The sequence below is a fragment of the Mercenaria mercenaria genome, chromosome 7 (assembly GCF_021730395.1).
Source record: "Mercenaria mercenaria strain notata chromosome 7, MADL_Memer_1, whole genome shotgun sequence".
In the NCBI taxonomy this organism is placed as follows: domain Eukaryota; kingdom Metazoa; phylum Mollusca; class Bivalvia; order Venerida; family Veneridae; genus Mercenaria; species Mercenaria mercenaria.
The window spans coordinates 3,363,890-3,391,136 of NC_069367.1; the positions used below are offsets into that span (position 1 = coordinate 3,363,890).

Genomic DNA, 27,247 nt, shown 5'->3' on the forward strand with positions numbered 1-27,247 from the left:
TAAAAATATTTCGGTCCTACATGTAAAACAAACAAATGTTCCTTACACTTTCATTTATAGACTACATTTACCCATTTTTGGCGCCCTCACCCAATGAGTGGTAGGGGCATATAGATTTGGTCTTGTCCGTGCGTTCGTCCGAAGTTCATGATGCACCTAGATCAAAAAGTATTTTATATAAATTGATGAAACCTTGCATGAGTCTTTATCATGATATGAACTTGCGCAACTCCTATTTTTCGTCTGACTTCATCCCCTATTTCTAGAGTTATGACCCCTGAAATAGTCAAAAATGCACATTTTCACCTTGTGAAACGCCTAGCTCAAAAAGTAGTTCATATAAATTGATCAAACCTCGCATGAATCTTTATCATGAGATGAGCTTGCGCACCTCTTATTTAATGTCTGCCTCTGCTCCTACTTCCAGAGTTATTGCCCCTGAAATAGTCAAAAATGCACCTTTTACCTTGTGACGCATCTAGCTCAAAAAGTATATGATATAAATGAATGAAAACTTGCATGAGTTTTTATCATGATATAAACTTGTGCATCTCTTATTTTTTGGCTGGCTCCATCCCCTATTTTTAATGTTATGTTATGTTATAGTCAAAAATGCACATTTTCACCTAATAATGTGCCTAGCTCAGAAAGTATTTGATGTAAATTCATGAAACCTTGCTTGAGTCTTTAGCATGATGTGACATTGCACACTTGGCATTCGTTTAGGGAATAGTTAATTTGTTAATTTAGCGCTTATTACAGAGTTATGACCCTTAAAATAGTCAAAACAGTGGATTTTTTTGTTTTTGATACTCAACGCTAAAAAACAATATGACCTGGAATAATGAATCCTTTTCATAATATTTGTTGAGGCTATACTCCCTTAAGACTACAAACATTACTGTCCCTTATTTGTGATAAATATATCAGTTGGGGTACAATCTGTATCCTGCAGACACATTCTAGCTTAATTTCATAACAGTGAAAACTACATTTGATATTTGTACTGTGGAAATACCAAATATATATTAAATTTTCACTGTAATCGATAATTCACTGAAAATCATGCAAGAAAGTACATGTATTTCTCTGACTGTATCAGTGTTAACATGAAAGAAGGTTATATTATTAAATCAGTATGGCATTATTAGATAAGCCTTTTATCACATGACATCCAAAAGAAATGTTCGAATATTTTCTTAACGTTAGCTCATTTAAATGTTCCAAATAGGAAGAGACAGCATGGAAAGCAAATAAATAAATGAACTTTTTCTAAAATTCTGCTTCAAACTTCAAGTTATTGTCAACTAAACGATCTTACTAAGTCAATGAATAATGATACCACTGATTTTTATATCAGAAATAAATATTATGCCGTCGTTTTTGTTCAGTATTGATGCTGAATAGTGATTACAATTGAATGAAATACATGTATCCTGGATGTACCAATTACCGGTGTATTAATGATTGATATTCCACAATACATGACATTTGATTCATATGCTTACTAAAATTAAACTCACTTTCAAGAAAAAAGTATTTTCTTTTCATTAAAAGTTAATTTTATTCACCTGGGAACAGAATTATCGTCAATAATAGGTCATGTTTTGACCTACCATGGTCGCCATCTTGGATGTTTACAGTTACCTATTACCGGTGGAATTGTGGGAAATAATGCTACTGCATTAAACTTCCATCCAGAAACACAAAAATAACAAGTAAACACAGCTTAAAGTTCTGGCTACTGGATTATTTAATCTGCTGTGGAGAAGAACAGTATATTATAACATATAACATGAATAAAATTAAATGAATAATATCACAAACAGCACTTTGTCCCTTTTTTGTCAAAATCACAGATAAACCAGAATTATCACATTCAGTGGTGATTTAAAGAACTCATCATGACTCCTTAAAAACTTCACAGCACAGCAGTATTTCAGGTGTGTCCAATGACCACACTTATCACACTTTAGCTTGTAACTGTAATGAAATAAACAAAAAAACTTACCACATGCATAACATGCACACAATATTGAATAAAATTTGATTTCTCAGTTCTTAACAATGAAAAGTCGGAAGTTTAGTCCAGTAGTATTGTTCATCAAAAAGGGCGCCAAAAAGCGCATGTGTGAGGCAGTGCTTGATGACGTCATTTACAAGAGGAAACTCCTTCTGTCACTTATTTTCTTGGGAATAATTCATAATTCATCGAGTGTTATTGAAGTTTATCAGTAAAGTACACTGGAAAAACATATTTTCTATCAAATCATATAGAATAAATAAATAGCTTACCCTTAGGAAGGACATATTTCACGGAAGATACACTTGACGAATAGTCGTGTAATTTTGTAAACAAAGGATTCCGGAAGTGCTCTTCAGGAAGTAAATATTCGAGATTTTCGGATTGCACCGGTAATAGGTAGCCACCGGTAATAAGTGATGTGGGGATAATAAATGGCATAATTTGAAATGCAAATAATGTATTTTAGATACAGTTATACTGCTAAACGTAGACGTCGTCAGCCGAGTCTCCGTTTCAGTGAAATATTATAAAAATAGTTGCATGTGAAATATTTTAAAATGATAACCAGGATACATGTATATATGATAAAATATGCATAGTAGGTCATATTTTTAAAGGAGATGTTTTGCCTATTTGCAGCCGTTCAGAGAATGTTTCCGATAGGCCTATGATTGTGACCAATATGTCGGAAAAACAGGCAGTTGTTTTTGTTTGGAATGCAGACAAAAATGCAATATTGAACATTGTCTATATAAATATATCGTAAAAATAACTCTAATCCAAGGCCTGATATGCGATGTCAAGTTTGTTTCTCATTCTATAGGAGGGATCGTGTTTGTATATAAATCCCTTGGTTTTTGTATTTTTAGAACGGATAAGAAAATATCGGGTGGGCAGACGACGAGCGTCCATGTTTATTTTGTAAACAGTGATTTTTTTCTAACGGCTTAAACTTTCTTAAAACACAAATGATGTCAATATTTTTTTATCATTGGCAAGGATATAAAACAAACAATTTATTGATTACTTTTAATTATCATTTCGAAATAAAATGGATTTATTATGAATGCTTAAGTGTTTGAGTGTTTTTTCTAAAAGTTTGGAGCATTGCTACGCCGCTATTAAAATCATATGTCATTTAAAATGGTTATTCATTTTAAAAAGATATTTAAATGAGAAAATATGAAAATCGTAAGCATTTCAAAACTTTTTGAATTTTTAAAATCCATAAATGAGCGAAAAAGTTATCAAAAATTAAAAATTCCGATCCCATACACAAATGATGTAAAAACATTTGTTTTGCCACCAGATAAACAGGTGTTAATGCGTGACGTCACGGCGATCTCTCCTATACATGCAAATGTTAAGTAATGTCACCCTTTAAGGTGCACGAGAAAATGAAAGTATGACTTTTTCTACCGAAATCTATGTTCGCCAAGAATACCTGAACAATGAACAGTGTTTTTATTTAGAATTGGCTCCCTTGGTATCTAAACATTTTCAAGAATGTTTTAGCGACAGGAACACGATTTCTCTTTTTTGTTAATCTGTTATGAGCTTCGAAATCCACCTACATGCAAACTGTCGCACGCTCAGTTTTTCTTTCAGTTTTCGGAGCATATTATTATCAAACATATACTATATAGGGCTTATTTTACTGATGACATACCAACATTCTGTAACAGTTAGTTAGTGACATCAATTTTTTCAGCCTCTTCCCGGCAAACAGTATCGGAAGCATTCCCCCATCCCCAAAAATCTATTGTACGATGTTTTCTTCAATGCCTTATCACCATACGTTTATATAATTTCATGTAATGTTTTCCTTTTAATTCTAACTTTTTGTCTTTAAAACTGAGAAAATGTTTCAGAGACAGCACTTTTTCAGTGATGGGTGGGAGATTTGAGAAAATACACTCCTGATTCTATTATAGAATTTCTGGTGTAAGTTTAGCTTTACATGTGACTGACAACTTCTCTTTACAACCCAATTACCTTAAGAGACATAATCCAGGATGAAATTTCATACGTTAGTAAATGTAAACATTCATAAAAGTGTTTCTATGAGTTTCATGCAGTATTGAGAACAGTAAAACCCACAACTTTATAAAAAGCCGTTAACTGCGTAAGTTACATGTTAATAGGAAATTGTACAGAGAAATAATCAGCTTAGTCTTGTATGTATACAAGTCAGTTTCTTTCTTCTTTTTTGTTGGTGTCTTGGTGTATTTTCACTGAAGTACTACCATTTACATATTATACTGATAATATTTTCGATTCATCTTGGCTGATACATGTACATCATCAGTACAAACAGTGATATGTAATCAGTGTATACGGCACTTTATATTTATGTACCTAAACTTACAATTTCATAAAAGCTTTTAAAAACTGATATAATGCCGTCCGTGTCAAATCCTGACAAATCCATGTTATGAAAGGATGTGTTTTAACTATTTATTAGACTCACATAATTGACCTCAGAATGAGACTAAAATTATTTCTATAAATGTGCACGGGTTTTTCATCAAAGAGGCACCACAAAATAACTGTATTCTTTTGTATTTCCATGATGGTAATTATACATGATTTGCATGACACAATTGAGTATTTAGTTACAAATCGACAGTGACATATATCAGGCCAAGACAATGTGTTTTATGTCTTAATATTTCATTGAATTAATATAGCAATATGTACAGAAATCAGGAAATTTAGTTAAATTTCAATCACATTTTGTTTCTAGATTGTAAGATAGTTATTCATCTATGTTCTTAAAACTATGCTGAAAAGATATTGACTGAATAAGTTTGCCGATGAAGTTGTAAAAACACATTTATTCAGGAAGGGTTAAATTCTCCACCTGAAAACTTGTAGCATAGCTGTAAATTACCTGTTTTATAAGAAGGATTTTCATGAAGTTTTTGCGGTTAAAAAATGTAGGTCACTAGGTCATAGTGGGTCTTTATTCTTTATTTGCTAACAAACACATTTACAGGTACGTATCAAGTCACACCTCAGGGGGTAGGGGGTGGAGGGTGGGGGAGGGGGTGACAAATTAAGTTAAATCCGCATTTAAATAAAATATATTATAGTACGTTTTTCTATATTACACATAATGCATATAAAATATTACTATAAAGCATGGAGGGGGCCTCCGTGGCCGAGTGGTTAGAGTCGTTGACTTCAAACCATTTGCCCCTCATCGATGTGGGTTCGAAACCTCATTTGAGGCGTAGAATTCTTCACGTGAGGAAGCCATCCAGCTGACTTACGGAAGGTCGGTGGTTCTACCCAAGTGCCCGCTCGTGATGAAACTGTGCACGGAGTGGCACCTGGGGTCTTCCTCCACCATTAAAGCTGGAAAGTCGCCATATGACCTAAAATTGTGTCGGTGCGACGTTAACGTTTAGATCCAGGCCTTTTGAATGAAAACTGAATGTGACCAAATTACACACAGAAACAATTGTTTTCTTAAAAATTTATACATAATATAAATGTATTATAATACTTTGCAAAAAAAGTGTCAACACACATCCACTTCGTTTGGTATAAAAGGGTCCTAAGAAGGGGCTACATTTCTGGACAGTTCAGCATGTTGAATATCTTACCATGTTGGAAGAAATGATAAACATGTTAATTTTGAAGCATTTGAAATATAGTGCGAGCGGTTAAATTACATAAATCGACGTCTATCATAGATTTCAGAAAATTCCACGTTCGTTGATTTTTCTCATGGAGGCCGCCATGTTTTCAAGGACAGAGAACTCAGGTTTGCATATAATATGCTTTTTTAACTTAAAAGAAATCGAAGAAAGATCTGTGTTAGAAGTCAACTTTAATGGAATAACAAATAAATACTCTTTCTTTTCTTGAAAACCTATGTATAAATAGAATTTTTAACTATGATAAAATAGGATCTATCCGAACCCGTAATTAACCTGTTACCATTCAACTTCAAAATCATATTAATACGCAAAATTAAAGCACGCTTTACAACTTTCATTATATGGTCATATTACTAATTTACACATTTAGTAATTATTAATGTAAGAAATAAATATGAAAATATATGTAAAATAAAATAACGCTTTTGTAATTCTAGAACTATTTATAGCGCATTCGTTTCCTGTTGCAGATGTCCTTCGGTCAAATCATAACACGAAAATGTTAACGAGAATAATTGAGGAGTAAATGCTGTCATTTGTCGTGGATTGCCTGAGAACATTCCGGAAATTGACGTCCTACGTGTATAGTCTTACATGCTTTATACGATCAGGTAAGAACTTTTATGAAAAGCCGCTCAATATTCATTGTTTTGATTCTGCTGGTAAGTATGTCATGCACGATTTTAAATGGCGTTGTAAACAATACATAAAGTATGGTGGTCAAAATCTGACACGTAGATAAATGTTTTGAATTTATCAATTGAGACTGTTTATTAGTAAAATATGAACAGTATAAAGTACAGAAAGTTTGGTTTGGCCTCAGGAAGGCACACTGTTGTAAGAAAAAATAAACATGGTTGTAAAAAAAGTCTAGCTGTAAAGGTTTCTAAAGGCCAGAATATATGCGTTAAAATATACAGGAAAAAAGCCCTTTCCCGTGCAGTGAAGGTAGTGTTGGCTCAAAACGATTGCTTGAAAGACACTTATAGAATATGCCGGAAAAAAGAGTTAACATTTATTATTTCTAAAGTAAAACATACCACAAGTAATGGGTATCGACTAATGGACATGCATTGCCTAAATGAGTATAATACAAACGTGTCAACACATATTGGTGTTTGTACAAAGGCCCAGACATTGGCAGCTAAAGGGTTACGAGCACTGACACCCTTAACAGAAACGAACAGGTTGGGCCTGGCAACGGTATTGAAATGCAAATGTGAAGGCTGCAATCAAGTATTTTCGCTTAGCACAAGTTCAAAGTTACCTATCGATGGTACAAATCACTATGACGTCAATGTCAGAGCTGTATGGGGTTCAATGGCATGTGGAATTGGCTGTGCAAATCTGAATGAATTAATGGCAACATTAGATGCACCAGGTATGAATAATAAAACTTTTTCAAAAATTGAATGTGAAGTTGGAAACTGGTGGCATTCAGTTCTTGAAACCGACATGCTGTTGGCTGGTGAGGAAGAGAGAAAATTGGCAATTGAGTGCAACAGCTATCATCATGGAGTACCTGCCATAACAGTTATTGTAGATGGTGGATGGTCTAAAAGAACACATAAACACTCCTATAATGCCCCAGGAGGTGTTGGCATTATAATTGGACAAAAGACTGGTAAAATACTTCATATAGGGGTAAGAAATAAATATTGTGCTATTTGTAGACAAGCCCAGACTAAAAATGTGCAACCAAAAGAGCATGAATGCTTCAAAAACTGGAGTGAATCAAGCCAGTCCATGGAAAAAGATATTATTCTGGAAGGTTTTCTAAATGCAGAAAAAAATCATGGGCTGAGATATATGAAAGTAATTGCTGACGGTGATTCATCTGTATTTGCAAACATTCAAGAACATGTGCCAATTTGGGGGAAATATGTAGAAAAAGTAGAATGCAGCAATCATGTGTGCAAGTGTTTGAGGTCCTCCTTAGAAAAACTTGTGACAGACAATGCAAACTATAGAGGAAAACACAAACTTACTAAACTGGTTAGAATAAAACTTGTCAGCTCTGTTAGATGTGCAATCAGACTAAGGTCAAGCATCTCTGATAAAAAAGAAGCAGCAAGGTTACTTAAACATGACATTATGAACTCAGTTCATCATATTTTTGGCAACCATGCTAAGTGTTCTGATTTTTGTAAGGCAAATAAAGGTGCACCTGAAAAGGTCACTTCAGATGCTGAGGATGCTGTATATGATGATGAAGTTGGAAATGTTCTTGACAAACAGGTTTCATTTTGGACTGATGGAACTGCATTGCAGCAGCAGGAAGATGCTAGAAAAGCTTCAGACTTGGAATACACAGATCTAACAAAACATATGCTAGCAGATGTTTCAGTATTGCTTAGCAGAGTGGCAGATAAAAGTGACCGCCTGCTAGAAAATACTACAACAAATCTCGCTGAATGCTGGATGCATGTTAGAAGTAAATTTGATGGGGGAAAAGTAACAAACAGAACACAAAGGGGATCTTGGCATGCACGATGCTATGGAGCAGCTGTTCGCCAAATTAATGGGCCACAGTGGGCACCCAAATTATGGACCTAAGTGACAGGGTCTCCTGCTGGAAATAACTTCATTAACATGTATAAAATTAGAGAACAGCAACTTAAAACTACGAAAATGTACATGAAAACACAGCAGCAGCAAAAAAAACAGGTATAAAAGAAAAATGTCAACTAGTGCCAACAAAGCAAAGAAAGGAAAAATGGACTATGGTCCACATGCTACTGATGTTGTGAATGATGTAACAACTCAGGAGTTAGAGACATTGAAAATTAATTACAAACACAAACATATTGATATTAATGAAGAAAAAATTAAAATCATTGAAAACTCAACAAAAACACAGTCTCACTCAGGTTTGTGGTTCAGTGAAAGGAAAAAACGAATAACTGCTTCAAATTTTGGAAAAATTGTGAAAAGAAACAGCAAATTAAAAGTTGAACCTCTTGTTAGAGAATTACTCTACCCGAAATTCACTGGAAATAGGTATACATTGAAAGGTTTGCAAGAGGAGAGAACCACTATTCAAGAGTATATATTACAAAAGGCAACCGTTGGTCACAGTGTCACAGTACAGCCCATTGGATTGTGCATTTCCAGAGAAGAAAAATACTTGGCAGCAAGCCCAGATGGTTTAATTAAGGAAAAGGATAAAACAGGAATTCTGGAAATAAAAAACTTACTCCACACCAAATCTGTCAGTTTGAATACTGTGGCTAAAGAAGACAAAAACTTCTGTTTACATATTACAGATGGTAACCTTTCCTTGAAAAAATCACACCCATACTACTTTCAGTGTCAGGGTCAAATGGGAGTTACTGGACTCGCCTGGTGTGATTTTGTTGTACGAACAACAAATCCTTACCAGATTCATATTGAGAGAATAGAATTTGATGAAAATTTATGGCACAATTATATGGTTCCAAAAATGAATAAATTCTACATCCTAGCTCTGCTGCCAGAACTGGCATGCCAGCGATATGGAAAATATCCTGGAATCAGAGAGCCAGGAAATTGGGTATGTCAATGTAGGTTTAACCTTTTAATAAATTGTTCCGCAAATTAGGTCTTACTTTGTACTAAATGTTATGAGTACTTTTAAATATTATTTTTTTTATTTTACACTTATCAATATATACCATCAGCTTAATAAGCTTTCAGTAAATATTTTCTTTCCATGCAAATTTAAATGTCAGGTAAAATGATATTTCTTCCAAATGTTATTATATATTGACCTACCAGGTGTTTACTTTTTCTTTAGCAACACCTTCAGCACTGGTGCATACTTTGAAATTTTTCCATGCTACACATATATTTCTTTATATCAGACGTGTGCGCATTTATGTGCCATTTGCACATAATTAATTTGGATAAAATCATGTTATTTACAATTCTAACATGACTCAGTTTGATGTCCAGTTAAACAAAGAAGGAATTCAAGCTCTGTATATTCTGCGATAAATAACGGTTGAAGCGCGGACCGGTAAGACAGCATTATGACGTCAATTATGACGTCAAATTGCCGCATGACGTTCGATACATTACTCCTCGGGTAAAAGAAGTCCAGCATAATTTTTATTCAAATATATCAATGAGCATGTCAGAATGAAAACAATCAATGCCTTCTTGTGATTTATCATCTAATTTACCACGGTTCATCGTTCAGATGCTTCAGTATTTAACCACTCGGGCTAACCCCCTCGTGGTTCAATTTCTATGCATCTGAACTCTGAACCGTGATAAATCAGACGATAAACCACTCGAAGGCCTTGATTATTTGTTAAATAATTGAGCTGAATGCAATAACTCTATGTCAATTTTCATAAAGTTCATAATTATGATATTCTGCTCTCAACTTATTTCAGTTTCTGAATGACCCCTGTTTGTGGAGGACAGATCCTGTTAAATCTACAGCTACATTACATAAAAGGTATTGATATTAAATTTCAGGTAATACAATATGGTTTGTTTCATTGTAAATTAACTCAGTAACTTAAGGGTTTTAACTTCCAACGGATCTGTTTATTTTTCTTCTTAGATGACAAATAATTCTATGTTAGGGTTATAGATCATTCATAGCATTAATTCATGATCAAATGACTGTTTATACTAGTAGTATTCTGTAAAAACATGAATTATCATAGTATTTATACAGCATTACACCTTTATGACATAATTCACCTTTTAAGTAAATACCTGTCTTAGTATGTACAAGTCTTTAATGTATGGAAGTAAGGTAACTGAATTAGCCGAGGTGAGAAGTTCTTCCCAGGTGTCTGCATGTGCAGCAATTAATGCCAAAAGGCACAAATATTGTCTCAATGCAACCTTGAATTTACAGTATGATCTGTGAATTTGTCATGTTGACTGTAAACATAACAAATAATGTACATTTATGAACTTTCCATAATTGAGTTAATATGTTATATGTAATAATTTGTATTCATTAAAAATTTTAATTTCAGAAAAAAACCAACTACGCTTGTTTCTTCAAACCCTCGCCAGAATGATTCTCTTTTAGAAGTAAATAAAACAGGTTCTGTTCCAGGAGAACATGACACAACACAACATAGGTATTTATTTTTAAAGTCAATAATTACTTTACACCTCCACACGATGGTTATAGTTTTGGGTGCAGGTACATACAGCTATTACTAAAAGGCATAGATTTGAAACTTAATTTTTCTTTTCTACATAAATGACCAGTGTCACAAAGTCAAGTCTCATAACTCTGACATGTATTAATTTGGCAAATGTTGCCCCACTTCTGGACTTTTGGAGTTAGAAAATCCTGGTTAAAGTTTTACATTCAATTTACTATCTCAAACGTAATGCAGATATTGAATTGAAACTTCACATGTGTGTTCGAGATAATAAATGTAGGTGATAGCATCAAGAGCCATAACTCTCACATGCACTTTTAACAAATGATGCCACCTTCTGGACGTAGCAAGTTCTGTTTAAAGTTTTTATTAAAGTACATATACCCGGTAGCTATAACTTAAAGGCATAGAGGTTTGTAAGTTATTTTTTCTTTTCTAGGTCAATTAGTAACCTCACTGGGTCAAGTCCTATAACTGTGACATATATTTCTGGAAAATTATGCCTCCTTTTGGGACTTAGAAAATCATTATTAAAGTTTTACATGAAAGTTTCTGTCTCCAAATAAAATGCCGTTATTGAATTGAAATTTTACTGTATCTTTAGGATTATAAAAGTAGGTAATAGCATCAAGTGCAGTAACATGCATTTTGGACAAATTATGTCCCATGCGAAGTTAAAACTTGTGATTTAAGTTTTGTTTGCAATTTAATCCCTCAGAAACTAATCAACATGCTGAAATTAAAATGTATACATGCTATATATAAACTGTAACATTAAGAGTTATAGTCCTGCTTCTGGGACGACAGTTTGAATTATGAAGCATTTGATGTCTTACAGACAGCTGTTCTTAACTAAACATTCAGGTATATGTATTGACACACATTGTTCAACTTTTCTTTTGTTTCTAAGTAGGTAGCTGTTAATTTATATAACTGTTATGTATGCATATCATTTTTTCCCCTTAGAATGAAATCACAAACTCTGACAGATATCAATACAAGGTCACATCAGACTGTAAGTTTACCTGGAAACAATAACTCATCAGAAAGAACAGAAAAGAAAACACCAAGTCGGGATAGGTATGTAATATCCTTTTTAACTTTTATAACTTACACTTAAGAGAACATCCTACAGTAATGAAGTGGCCACCTAAGTATGCGGTATTGCCTGAAAATGTGTTATGTATTACAAATTAAACATAAACAGTACGGTAGCCTCCATTTCATGACTCCTTCCATTCAATGGTATATCATCCTGGGCTAAATTTGGTAATCGAGGAATAAAATTTTTAAATTTATTTATTATATTTTGTAACAAACTATTATGTAATTGTTTCCCAGTGACGAGTGAAATGTGTGGCAGTTCATTTCGGCTATTTACTGACGAGCAGTAGGATCTCATGCAAATACTTTAAAGTATTTAAGTCATTCTGTGTATTTTTGGCTTTGGCTTCCTCCAGTGTCAATGTAACACTTATTGGTCAAAGGTCATGCCTTAGAATATATTGTTTGTAAGTGCGGTGCCCTTGTTTGTTTTATCCTCTGAAATAATTTGTTAAAACTTTAAAAAACAGCTTTGACAATTTACTGTAAAAACATAAGTGTATAATAGATGTAAGCAATAATACTTTAACTGAAAATATGCATATATGGCCTATGGGTATTTAATATTTTTTATATACATTGATTTGCATCACAATCAATAAAGTTGTTTAAAAAATAGCAATAATGCACTTTACGCATTTCTTTCTGTTACCAAACATACAGAATATCAATCATAATTCTGTAATGCTCTGCAAACAGTCAGCAGAAATGTTCCATTCCCCCACCCCTAAATCAGCCGCCCAACCCATCAAAACACATACAAATTAAGTGCAAAAAATGTGCTGTCAATACAATAATCAGTATAATCAGTATGTTTAAACTAAATTTAGCATATTTCTATTTATCAATATCTTTTTCTACACATTGATTTATAAACGTTTATTTTTAGAAAAAAGACAAGGACTATAACAGACATTAATAACAATGAAACAGGAAAAGTAAAACAGAGAAAAAATACAGAGAAACAAAGGTCAACACAGCGCAGGTATTTTAGGATTTGGTGTTGTTTTCAGCTCTCCTTGGGTAGAAGTGAGAAGGTGAGCTTTTGTGACCGCTTGATGTCCATCGTCGTGAACAATTTTTTAAAAACTTTCTACTTCAGAACTATTGGGCACATTTACACCAAACTTCACTTGAACGATAGCTGGGTGACCCCCTTTTCAAAATTGCCAAAATAATTCATTTCCATGCAGAAATCTGGTTGCCATGGCAACCGAAAGAAAAACTTTGAAAATCTTCTTGTCATAAACTGTTACCTGGATTTCAAAAATATTTGGTAGAAATGATGTCTAGATGACCTTTTACCAAAATTTACTAAGTCATTCTGTTCCGGTGAAACATATGGCGGTCAGGGGACGGGGCTTATTTCCTCTATATGGCTATATTGTAAATTTCAAAAATCTCCTCCTTAAAACCAATGGCCAGATTTACAGTAAACTTCACAGAAATGATCTTTGGATGACCACCCCACCCCCCACCCCTTTCAAATTTTCCCACACTGATTTTGTCGAGCCCGCTTGCGGAAACGAAGACATAGTTGTCCAAATGGCTGTTCAGTGTATGTGCGTCTGTGCGTCCGTCCGTCAGGATTTTTTTGGCCGGACCATAACTTTGACATGCATGGATCAATCTTGTTTATATTTGGCATGAATCTAAACCTCAGTGACACGGAGAGTCATGCGCAAACCCCAGGTTTCTACCTTAAAGGTCAATGTCACACTTACAGGTCAAAGGTAAAATTCAATAATGACTTTGTTCGGAATATTTCTTCTTCGTGCATGGAGGGATTTTCATGTAACTTTGCACAATTGTGCACCATCATGAGACGGAGTGTCCTGCGCAATAATAGGTTCCGTAGGTCAAGGTCACATTTAGAGGTCAAAGCATACAAGAATGATAACTTTGTCTGGAGCATTTCTTCTTCTTGCATGGAGGGATTTTGATGCAACTTGGCACAAATGTTCACTACCATGAGACGGAGAGTCATGCGCAAGAACCAGGTCCTTAGGTATAAAGTCACATTCTGGGGGTCCCAAGTTTTAAGTAGAATTTAATAGGAAAAAAATTAAAAATCTTGTCTGAAACTACAAGGCCTAGGCTTTTGATATTTGGTATGTTGCATTGCCTAGGAATCCTCTAGCAAGATTATTCAAATTATGTCCCTAAGGTGAAAACAGGCCCTTCCAGGGGGTCCCAAGTTTTACATAGACTTATATAGGAAGAAAATTTATAAATCTTCTTGTCTGAAAGTACAACACCTAGGCCTTTGGTATTTGGTATGTAGCATTGCCTTGTGGTCCTCTTTGAAGATTTTTCAAATTGTGCCCCAGGGGTGAAAAATTATACATATACTTCTGTAGGGAACAATTTCAAAAACCTTGTCTGAAATTGCAAGGCCTATGCTTTTGATATTTTGTGTGTTGCATTGCCTTGTGGTCCTCTACCAAAATTGTTCAAATTATTGCCCTGGAGGGGTGGGGGTGGGGAAAGAGGCCCTGTCCTGGGGGTCCCAATTTTAACTTATATAAGGAAATAAAATAAAAATATTTTTACGTGAAAGTTCAAGGCCTAGGCCCATGATATTTGGTATGTATCATTGCCTAGTGGACCCGTAACAGGATTGTTTAAATTATGCCCATAGGGGTATAAGAGGCCCCACCCTGGTGGTCACTTGTTATATGAGTTATATAGAAAAAAAATAATTAAAAAATTATCAGATTTTATTTCCTATACTGTTTAATTATATTTACCTCATGTATTCAAGTGATTACATGTCACCTTACTGTGACCTTGACCTACTTACCTATTTTCTTCTTTTTTGAGATACAGCCTTGAAATTTGGATGACATGTACAGTTTTGCAAAATGATCTTAAAAATGACTTTCAGTTACCATGAATGTGACCTACTGACCCACTTTCTAATATTTTAGCATCATTTTGCCATTTTAAATATGTGGCTCATATTACTCAGGTGATCGACTTAGGGTCATCATGACCGTCTTCTTTAAAAATTTCAGTTTTTATCTTGAAGAATCTTTAACATGGTATTCTCATATATTTTCTTTCTTTTTGAAGCATTTGCAAAGAAATTTGTTTAACCAAGCAATCAGTCTCAGGTGAGCGATATAAGGCCATCACGGCCCTATTGTTCAACATACAGCCTTGAAATTTGTGTGACATGTACAGTTACCTAAAGTTTATATTTTATTTGCATTAGACCGTTAAATGACCAACATATAATTTATTGAATTTTAGACTTCCAACCGTTAATAAAGAACTGCAAGGAGTTTCAGCAGAAGGAGGGAATTCCAAAACAATACGACAAAACATTCAACAGAACTTGAAACAGAGTTTACATAAAGAAAATGTAAGATATTTGAATTTTCTTTTTAAATATACTTTTTAGCTCACTTGTTGAAAACATAATTATCGAGTACTATACTAATCACCCAATGTGGGCGTTGCTGAAAGTTTCTATGAAATTATAATATATTGTATACCTGTTTTGGCATATGGTTTTAAACTTGTTTACCATCATAGTATACATACCCTGAAATCCCAAAAATAACCAGTTCTCGAAAATAAACCACCATTTCACAACACTTGTTCATCATCACAAGCTGACCCCATACAGCAAGAAACATTACTCCGTCCTGCTTTTTGTAAGAATTATGGCCTTTTTTGGACTTAGAAAATATCAGATTTATTGGTTAAGTTTTATGTTTAGGTAAACTTCTCTTCTAAACTATCAAAGCTATTGCTTTGAACTTGCATCAAGAAACATTACTCCGTCCTGCTTTTTGTAAGAATTATGGCCTTTTTTGGACTTAGAAAATCATGGGTAGGACAATATTTATATTATACAGAGACAAAAACATCAGATGAGCATCTGTTCCTGTTTTTGTTTGTATTAGAAATAGTATCAATGACATTGTTAGGACACCATGTAAAATAGCCAAAATTACCAACCTGCACATAGCAGATTTACTTCTACATGTAATTTAACAGACATGATAACAGAATGCGGTGTTTATCACGTATTGCCTAAGTAACATTCATTGGGCGTGTTTTTGTTTGTTAGGTCCAACCTAACTTTTTAATGGTTAATTATCTGTTAGCATTACATTATTTTCATTAAGAAATTGTTAATATAAAAATTCTGCTATCTTTCTTCCTTACAGGTAGTCACATATAAGAAAGATCTTGATATAAGAAATACTAACATATGCATCCTTCATATATATAAATGTAGTAAATTTAATATGTTATAATTAAAATTGTAGGTGTTAAAACAACATTGTGAGAGACCAATGGATTCAGCAAATCATAAAGATTTTTATGCAAGTTCCGTCATTCCAAAAACTAGGTATGTATTGAATAAGTATTTTAATTTTTAAACACCTGTCTCTGAAAGAGTGGGGCATATTATGTGAACCCCTATGTGTGTGTGTGTGGGTGGGGGGTGGTCAAAATCATGTGTGCTCTCTAAGTACAACAGTTTTCATCTCATCATCACCAAACGTGTTGAAAATATGGCCATAATACATCAGCCAAGTTTGATAACTAGCCAAAACCCAGCAGGCACTCTTTCTTTATGGCCCTTTATCACTGTAAAAAACTGCTAATTTAGCATTGTCCGCCCTCTAAGTCTACTACTTTTCATCTGATCATCCCCAACCTTGCTTACAATATTTAATTGCATAACTTCTTGCCCAAGTCTGATAACCAGTCAAATCTCTATATGTACTCTTACATTATGGCCCTTGAGTTAGACCAAGATCGATGTCTGGCGTATTTTGTGACAGTCTGCCACTATTGTTAATTATATCATAGCATCGTGATTACTCATCATATTATTTATCCGTTCTAATGTTCATATTAAGGTTTGCATTAATTTTCAATAACACATTTTGAGTGCGATAAAATTTTATATTGGCATTAAAGCAGACAGGCATGTGGTATTTACTAAATTGTATGGTGTCTAACTTAGATTGTTTATCTTACTTTCACGGCATATATTTTGTCAGTGGCCATTATTGTTTTACCTATATGTATTTGAAAGATACAACTTTTAATGTTGTATACTGCTGGCTTGACTTTGACAAAACTTCACAGTTGTTATCAGGAGTTACTGACATGTTCCGCTTATCTGCACAAAATGAACGCCAGATATAATGGTATATTTAGGGGGTACCATGTTTTTGTGATAAAAACTCCTTGTACTTACTTATTTTTTTCAATTTCTAATTTTATTACTACTAATAAGTTATATTATATGTTTTATTAATGCCCGAAGAAATTTCTTATGATGAGTGCAAGCTGTGACAATCAGACACAGTTGTTGATATAATTTTAAAATTTATGAAAACATGTAAAATCTATGTGATTATAAAGTGTAACGTATTATTGTGAACCCAATGAATTGTTGCTTATAACTTTAAATGATTCATTTGTTTTGTTATTTTTGTACAATCAGAAGAAGAGTGAGAAGAAAGTTTTTGGGAAGAACTGTGAAACACAAGTGGAAAGACGTAAAAGGGAAAGACAAGTGGTACGAGGGATATGTGCAGGCCTTGTTATCTGGAGAAGACGGTGAACTGTCAGCCAAATATATTGTTAGATATAGCAATTTTAATGACGTATATGAAGTTGAAGGTCTTGTTGAAGATTATGACATGGGGATGCTGAAATTTGTGGATATATAGGTTTTATTGAACTTTACTGATTTTCAGGTCATTTTGACCATTTTGTAATCAATATTCTGTGAAAAAATACTACATGTTTACTCTGTCAGAATGACTCCATGGTTGAGTTGAGTAATTTATTGTGGTGCATCGAGACTTCATTTACGGTTTCTTTTGATTCAGAGTTACAAAATGTGTACCAGAACAATAAATATTGGATTCCACAATGAATGTGTCAGATCTCATCATAGATCAGGAGTTACATCCCCTGATTGAGCTCTGAAAGAGCCAGAATTTTTTCATTTTTATCATGTGAACACGACATAAGTGACAATTGATATTTGATTTTAACCACAGTTACACACAACTTAAAGTCACAATAACATCTTGGTTTTTTAGCTCACCAGTCAAAAAATAAGAATTTCGGTCATGTGTGGTAAATATTATGTATGCTAAAATGCTTGTTTACACTCAAGAGGCCATATATTTTGGGCCAATCGTATTGTAAATTGGTAAGAATATTTGTGTCGATGAAATCAGTAGGTAAAACATATTATCTCTATAATGGTGTGTTACACAGATGAGCATGCTAGGGCCATCTTGATCCTCTTGTTTTTCGTTAAGATAACTTCCCTTGGCCAAAGGTGCTTTCTTGTGAGCAGTACCATGCCTGTGACATGGCCATCTGCGTCTGTGACAGAATTCCAGTTTTTACATGTCTTGGCAAAGTTATTTGCCTCAATGAGACAGTATGTCAAGAGTAAGTAGTTGAAACATGTAGATCACACATAGGGGTGGTCAAAGGTGCAAAATTAATGCAATTTCTATTGATTGGAGTGTAAGTTAGCCATTGATGGAGATGTTATAAAATAATTTGACATAAACGTTTGCTACAATAACATTTGTAGCTGCCAGATGATATCATAAACATTACTCCTTTTTGATAGATGACGGGCTGGCTACCATAAACATTACTCCTTTTGACAGCTGTTGGGCTTGACATGTTGCCTGTGTGCATGTAGATTTCATTCAAAGTAGAACCATCTTTTCCTATCAACAGTGAACACAAAATTTAACATTATTGTTGTCAGAAGGTTATTTTCAATATAAATTTGCTGTATTAGAAATTTTCCTTCACCTATTATATACAAAGATTCTTCAGGTTATTCTGAATTGCTGATAATCATGGCCGCTAAAGACCTTCATCATTTATCCTATACATGTTTTTAAATGTGAACTGTTATAAGTGCTAGCGTGGTATGTTTATATCTGAATATGTCATAACAACTGGGTCACATGATTAATTTAAAGTAAAGTTTTTTAAACACTCTACATGCCATATCTTTCATTCTGTCTTCATGAAACTTGGGACAAAAGTTTATATTGATGATTTCTTTGGTAGGTCCAAACACGGTTATTTGGCCTGAAAAACAAAGTCACTACTCAGATAAATGTAAAACGGTTCTAACAATGTACAGGCCACATTTCTGACCATGTCTTCATGAAACTTGCTAAGACTGTTTAACTTCAGGATTGCAAGGGCATGTTTTACAGATTAGCGATACAGGGTCATCATGACCCACTTGTTATATTATTTGTTTCACTGAAATGTATATAACTTTGAAAGTCATTGATGAATATTATTTATTTAGTACTTGACAAATTTATGTGATATTTATTAAATTTGGTGAGTATGTATTTGTTTATAAATTCAAGATGAATTTCAACATTGACACAGCTACATTGAAGAATTACGTTCCTAGGTGAAATAAAAGAAAGGTTTGGGTTGCTGGTCAATCTGATTACATTTTAGTTCTTCACTAGATCCAGTGACTGGTACAGGGTGTTGTTTTATTCTGTATTTTAAATAGAATATATGATAAAGTTGTAAATTTATTTTTAAACACACTATTTCATGTTTGAATGTGTATAGTTATTAGGCCATTGTCTGTATAATTTTTTTATCACATCATTTGTTTGTATATTTTTCTTTATCAGGTCATTAGTCTGTATATTTTTGTTTATCAGGTGATTTGTTTGTATATTTTTCTATATCATGTGATATGTCTGTATAGTTTTCGTTATCAGGCCATTTGTTTGTATAATTTTCTTTATCAGGCCATTTGTTTGTTTATATATCTTTATCAGGCCATTTGTTTGTATATTTTTATTTATCAGGCCATTTGTTTGTATATTATTCTTTACCAGGCCATTTAGTCCCATGTGGTTCTGGGACAATCTGTGTATGAAAAGAAATGGAACCATTGTCTTACCATTTCATGATCGTAAGAGGCGACTAATAGGGTCTTAACAGTTGTTTTTGCTGTAACTCTGTGATTCCAGCAGGTATGCAAATTTGGATTCCATAGCTCATGTTTTTATTTTTATGTAAATGAAATGTGAAACCAAAATTTGTAGTCCTGTTTGGCGCCATATAACCTATACTGTGTTGGTGTGCCGTAAAACCCAAATAAAAAATTTATCAGGCCATTTGTCTGAATATTTATTTGTCTGTATATTTTTTTTATCAGGTCATTCGTCTGTATCTTTTTATTTTCTGCTCATGCAGTATAAACGTCCTTGATTATATATATCCATCAACAACAAAACTGCATTTTTTACTTAGGCTTATTATTGATTTTCAATATTTTCATTTTTTTTTTATTTTGTAAAATAAATGACCGCAGCCGTGCATGTGGTTGGTTTTTGTTAGATAGTAGAAATTATTCTTGTATACAACATTTAGCCTGATTTTAAAAGTATTTTTCTGTCTTGCATTGATATGTGGCATGTGATATAAGGGTGTGACTCTTAAACATAATTGTTACAATTATTGGCTCCAGTCACAAATGGCTCAGTGCTTATATATGACATGTACTAACTATAGGCTTATGTAAAAGAAAATTTGAAAATCATATTTTCTGAATCAATAATAGCTACACCCTTGATATCTGACGTGTGATTTTTTACATTGAATTGATGACAAAGTGCTGATTAACTTTCACTCTTTCTCAGTTACTAGTTGATAAAATATATTCAAACTTAAATAATTGTTACAAATATTCAACCACATCATATGACACAAAGTCCATAACACACGGCACCAGTATACCATGAGTTATTCTGGTTTCTATGTAGAAATTCAGGTTAAAATTTTGATGCAACTTTTACTCTATCTCAGTTATTACTACATGGATTTCATTAATCCCATGGCACGAGTGGTTGGGGGTTTATAGGAATGTTCTCCTTCCGTCCATCTGTTCGTAACACTTTCATGTCCACTCCATATATCCTGCTTGAAGGATTTTCATGAGACTTGGTTGAAATGATCACATCATCAAGATGATGTGCAGAACTCATGAGTCATTCATGTCTGCTCAAAGTCAAGGTCAGAACTCGAGATCAAAGGTTTGAGCCTTCCATTTTGTGTATGCTCTGTATCTCCTAAACCCCTTGAAGGAATTTTATAAAACTTTGGTCAAATGGTCAGGTCATCAACATGATGTGCAGAACTCATGAGTCATCCTTAGTGACTCAATGTCAGGGTCACAACTCGGTGTCAGAGGTTTGACCCTTCCATTTTTTGCCAGCTATGTATCTGCTAAACCCCTAGAAGGATTTTCATGAAACTTAAGTCAAATGATTACCTTATTAAGACGATGTGCAGAACTTATGAGTCAGCCATGTTGGCTGAAGGTCAAGGTAACAACTTAGGGTCAAATACTGAAGGATTCATATGAATTCTGAGTCAAGTGATCACCTCATCAAGACGATGTGCACAACTCGTGAGTCAGCCATGCAGGCCTAAGGTCAAGGTCACACCATACGGTCTAAGGTTTGAGCCTTCATTTTCGGGTTACTCTGTATCTCCTTAAACCCTTAAGGATTTTCATCAAACTTGGTATCATGATCACCTCATCAAGAACTACTGAGTCAGCCATGTCAACTGAAGGTAAAGGTCAAAAGTCAAGGTCAAAGGTTTCAGGTCTGTATTTTTTAAACCCCTTGAATGATTTGTATGAAACTTGGGTGAAATAATCACCTCATGAAGACGATGTGCATATTTCATGAGACAGTCGTTCCAGTTCAAAGTCAATGTCACAGCTCAGAGTCAATGGTTTATGGTTTCACCATAGCTGTTCCTGATTATTAACCACATCACACCAAACAAAGTCATAACTTTCACAGTAGTAATTCATAAATTATTCATCTTTTTTATTGGAATTTCAAGTTAAAGCTTTGATGCAAGTTCACACTACCTCAGTTATAACGTTAATGAATAATTTTGATTAAAATATAGAATATTTTTTTCTACATTATCAGCCACATCATTGGACACAATGTCCATCAGTGGCATAAATTTTTCAATACTTATGACCCTCTACCCTTCTACTTAGAATGTAAGTTTAAATTTCGTGCATGTTCATCTATCTCTGTTATTACACAAAGGATTTGATTCAAACTTAAAATATTGTTCCAGAACATCACTGAAATGATATTGCAAAATTACCATAATTGTAGCATGAATATATCATGAATTACTGACACACTTTTTTTCTTACAATTACTCTTTTATAATGATATGATATTGTAATACAATTTATTTTTATTTCTCTTTTTAGTTAATATTTTTGACACAGACTGTAGCTGTTGTCCAAAATTTTCATGCAAATTGCACTCATTAAACACTCCAGTGACAGTTCAACCCCTTACATGTCTCCATTTTCACTAGCTCTTGTTATGTCATAAAATGTAAAAGTATTTACTGGAAACTGTATATTGTTATTAAAATTAACTGATACATGCCTTGTTTAAATGAATATAAAATTTAAGTATATATGTTATATATGTGTAAATTTTTTTTCTGAAATGTTTTGTAGGTACAAGAAAAAAATATTTTTTTTCCAATTTAAAACATTATTTCAATAGTATGTTGAAATAAATTGAAGTGCCAAACTGGCTTGTGTGCTAATACATCTGGATATCAGCTTAACTGGCTTGAATTGATTTTATTTGGTGTGAAGCATTGCCTAGTAGACCTCTACCAAGTTTGTTCAAATTATGACCCTTGGGTCCAAACTGACCCCGCCCCAGGAATCACTTCATTTTACATAGGAAAATCTTAAAAAATCTTTCTTAAAAACCAGAAGCTTAGATATTTGGCATGTACCATTGCCTAGTGGACCTCTACTAAAGGTGTTCAAATGATGACCCCGGGGTCAAAATTGACCCCGCTGTAGGTGTCACTTGATTTTACATAGGAAAATCTTCAAAAATATTCTAAAAGTAAACCAGAAGGAATAGAGATTAGATATTTCACATGTAGCATTGCCTAGTGGACCTCTACAACATTTGTTCAAATCATGACCACTTGGGTCAAAATTGACACCGCCCCAGGGGTCACTTGATTTTACTAAGAAAATCTTCAAAAATTTTCTAAGAATAAACCAGAAGGCCTAGATCTTAGATATTTGACATGTACCATTGCCAAGTAGACTTATACAAAATTTGTTAAAATCATGACCCCCGGGATCAAATTGACCCCGCCCCATGGGGTTACTTGACTGTACATAGAAAAATCTTCAAAATGTAATAAAAATAAACCAGAAGGCGTAGAGCTTAGATATTTGACATGTAGCATTGCCTAGTGGACCTCTACAAAATGTGTTCAAATATTGACCCCCCAGGATCCAATTGACCCAGCCCCAGGGGTTACTTGATTGGACATTGGGAAATTTTCATAAATTTGCTAGAAATAAACCAGAAGGCCTAGATCTTAGATATTTCATATGTAACATTGCCTAGTAGACTTGTAAAAACTTTCTTCAAATCATGACCCCCTGGGATAAAATTGGCCCCGTCCCAGTGGTTACTTGATTGTACATTGGAAAATATATCTAAAAATGTATAAAAATCATCAGTTTGACATTTGAAACATGTAGCTCATATTACTCAGGTGAGTGATCCAGGATCATCATGACCCTCTTGTTTATTGTATTTTAAGCCAAGTTTTAAAAGTGTGCTTTATCGACAGTACTATTATAGCCAGGTAATTCCTAGAAATTATTTTAATCATCAATGCTGTATGCATTTTGTGGAATTAATTTTGTACCAGGGAATATTCCTCCATTTTGTCCTATATTTATCATTTACTTATGAAAGTGCATGGCAAATTCCATTCAATGAGCTCCTAACATTTTTCTTCACCTGAAACAGTGGGTTATATAGTAACAAAAGCTGGTACAAGTCATAACTGCAATAAAAACAATTGAGCCGTGCCATGAGAAAACCAGCATAGTGGGTTTGCGACCAGCATGGATCCAGACCAGCCTGCGCATCTGCGCAGTCTGGTCAGGATCCATGCTGTTCGCTAATGGTTTCTCTAATTGCAATAGGCTTTAACAGCGAACAGCATGGATCCTGACCAGACTGCACGGATGCGCAGGCTGGTCTGGATCCATGCTGGTCGGAAAGCCACTATGTTGGTTTTCTCATGGCACGGCTCAATTATCTTGTCAGTGTGCACTGGGTGTTTCGCGTAATGACCTGGAATCAAATATTATGTGTCATTTACCAGTCATAAGATACCTCAGTATCAAATGTGATGTGACACCAAATAATTCTGCAGTTATTTGTGAAAAAATTATACTATATACATAATGTGACCTTCACCTACTAAGGCAAAAACAATAGTTGCCATCTATTGTTGATCAACCTCCATGTTGGGTTTCGTGATCCTAAACCCAATGGTTCTCAAGTAATGTTCCGGAAACGGTTAACTGTTTCTGAAAACTTTGACCTTCACTTTTGACATACTGACCTGAAAAAACAATAGTTGTCATCTGCTGGTCATGATCAGCCTCCTGTTTTTGAATTATAGTTAGTAAGCCGTGTAAATGTTTCGAGTCACTATGATTTTGACCTTTCACATGAAAATCAATACGGGTCATCTGCTGATCATGTTCAACATTCATATCGAGTTTCAGGATCATAAGCCGAACCGTTCTCTAAGTTATCATCCAGGAACTGTTTAACTGTTACGGGTCACTGTTACCTTGACCTTGTAACCTACTGACACCAATATATCATTAGGGGTCATATGCTGGCTATGATCTACCTCCCCATCAATTTTCATTATTCTAGGAACAAGCCTTCTTTACATATCATGCAGTAAATGTTTACCTCTTCAGATTGCTGTAACCTTCACTTTTCACCCAAAATTTTTACTGCTGTTTAGCGCCATATAATCTATATTGTGTTGCTGCACCGTTAAACTCAAATAAATAAATGAATAGTTACCTTCACTTTCCGCCTACTGATCTTCCAAAACAATAGGGGTGATCTGCCGGTCATGAACAGCCTCCATTTAAACGTTTATGATCGTTAGCAAAATCATTTTTTTTAGTTATCATCCTAAAACAGATTAGACTACGGACTGACCGACAAACCGACCGAGCGCCCAGCATGCCGATTGAATGACCGACATATGCAAAACAATGAAATACCCCTCATTCATAGGGGTCATATTTATGTTATTCTTTATTTTGAACCCTAACTACACATGAAAGTGTTCTCCACAATATTATTGAAGAGAAGTTTCAGTCAAAGTAATACAGTTGTATTGAAAATGTTAAAATACTAAAGAACATAAAATACACTTTCATTTCTTTTTTATTAACCATTACTATTTCTCATCCTTTTAAAGAAATTATAACATACAATATTAAAAGATGGTATAAATATTTAAAGCTAGCTATTAAATCAAGGGAGATAATTTTTGCACAGATGGCAGATATTTTACACCATACATTTTTAATGTGGTACTACTTTTTCAATGTAATGTCAGCCATTTTTGTTTATATATGTCAAAAATTAATTTGCATGATATAAATGCTTTCTTCACTTTCAAAATAAATTCAATACTGGGACATGGTTTTATTATATGGTACACAGCTTTTTAAATTAAAAAATATTATTAATCTTACATTTTAATGAATAATGACTTACTAAAATTTCTTGCTTTGTTTACACTTTTAGTGCCAATATACATGGCCCTTTAGGTCCCTTTCAAGTACTCATAAAGTTAGGTGCATTGTAACAACCATTTTAAACAAAAAATTTCCAAAAATGATCATTTTATTAATAATAACTTTTTTCCAAAACATGTATGGATCTAAACCTTAAACCCAACATAAATAAAAAGCAAAGCATGGATAGATTTAATATATACTGAACAGCAAAAGAAACTAAGTATCAAGATGTATAAGTGGGGTATTTTTAATAAAAAACTTAAATGTATAAATTTTTCTTGTTTTCTTCATACTCCAGTACACTTGAAGAACTTCACGTGTTTAATAAAAAAATCAACCGTGAAGTCAGTAGTCCAACACAAAAAACCGTATTGAACGAAATTCTGGCTATATCTTCTGCACGTCTGTTGCATTGTAATATCCTGATTGAGCGCACGCGCTAAATTTGATTCAGTCGTGTCATGAAAACAACAATAACGTTTTTAACTTTATGCTGTTTTTCAAGCGAGACAATCATCAATGTTTCCAATGACTATAAAAATTCACAAAGATAATTGTTAATTACACGTGCATCTGAAATTTGTGCAAAACGGCTATTGTGGGTGTACTGAGTTCACGGTTGATCGTTATTTTGTTTAACACATGAAGTTCTTCAAGTCAGATATATCAATTTAAGTTCTTTATTGAAAACAATACCCCAGTTATACATCTGGATAGTTTCTTTTGCTGTTCAGTATATATTAAAGGTCCAATACTAAGGAAAGTGAACATTTTAATTTCTTTTAAAAAGCACAGAAACTATTTCATTTTATTGGAAAATGAAAGTTGGTATGTAGAAATTCGAAATAAATCGCAGTATATGTACAAATATTTTTTTATGAAGTATGAAGAAAGTTAAAAAGACCTGGGGGGGTCATTCTGTCGATTCATTGAAATTTCAACATAATACACATACATTTCTTTGAGTTCCAAAGACCTTCTGTAAATTTTGACCTGCCAATCTTCATTATTTAGTGTCTTGCAGAAGTCTATGCACTGGCTATGAAAAAAAATGCCAACTCACTTTCCCTTAGTAATGGACCTTTAAGATTTACAAAAATAGTTATAGTGGATATTCACAGGTCGCCAACAACAAGAAATGAAAGTGTTGCAGGCTCAGTTTGATTGGCGGTAGTGAAAATGTATGCTACCGACCCCGTAGTGACTCTGTGGTAACACTTACTAAGAAAACAGGAGTCGCGAGATCGCTCCTTCCACAAAAATTACTAACTTTTAGATAAGAGTCACGGCGTTTATGGGTACTTTATTCTTGGCACAGTGAAGAACCAGGGAAATTTGTGGCATTGGAGCGTCTTCTGTATCTAGTACTATATATTCTCCAGACTAATATTAGTAATGTTCAGTCGTTTGGAGGAGTCAACAGTATAGGTTACCGGTGACGACTATAGATAATATAGTATTATATCTATATAGTACTATAATATATCCTCCAAACTAAAATTAGTAACAGTCGTATAGATGAGTCGCCAGTATGGGTTACCGGTAGCGATTATAGATAATATAACACTATTATTATATCCTCATCCTCCCAACTAAAATTAGTAAAATTCGTATAGAG

The 27,247-nt window shown here is 33.9% G+C and overlaps 1 protein-coding gene across 1 annotated transcript; it reads left to right on the forward strand.

Annotated features, from left to right (window-relative positions):
- The first annotated feature begins 5,660 nt into the window (after positions 1–5,660).
- On the forward strand, positions 5,661–25,417 carry LOC123556271 (uncharacterized). Its single transcript, XM_045346871.2, has 8 exons — positions 5,661–6,305; positions 10,074–10,138; positions 10,674–10,781; positions 11,778–11,891; positions 12,805–12,900; positions 15,171–15,282; positions 16,199–16,281; positions 17,392–25,417. Exons 4-8 carry the CDS (start codon positions 11,779–11,781, stop codon positions 17,618–17,620), a joined length of 633 nt encoding a protein of 210 aa, XP_045202806.2. The 5' UTR covers positions 5,661–6,305; positions 10,074–10,138; positions 10,674–10,781; position 11,778; the 3' UTR covers positions 17,621–25,417.
- Positions 25,418–27,247: the final 1,830 nt, after the last annotated feature.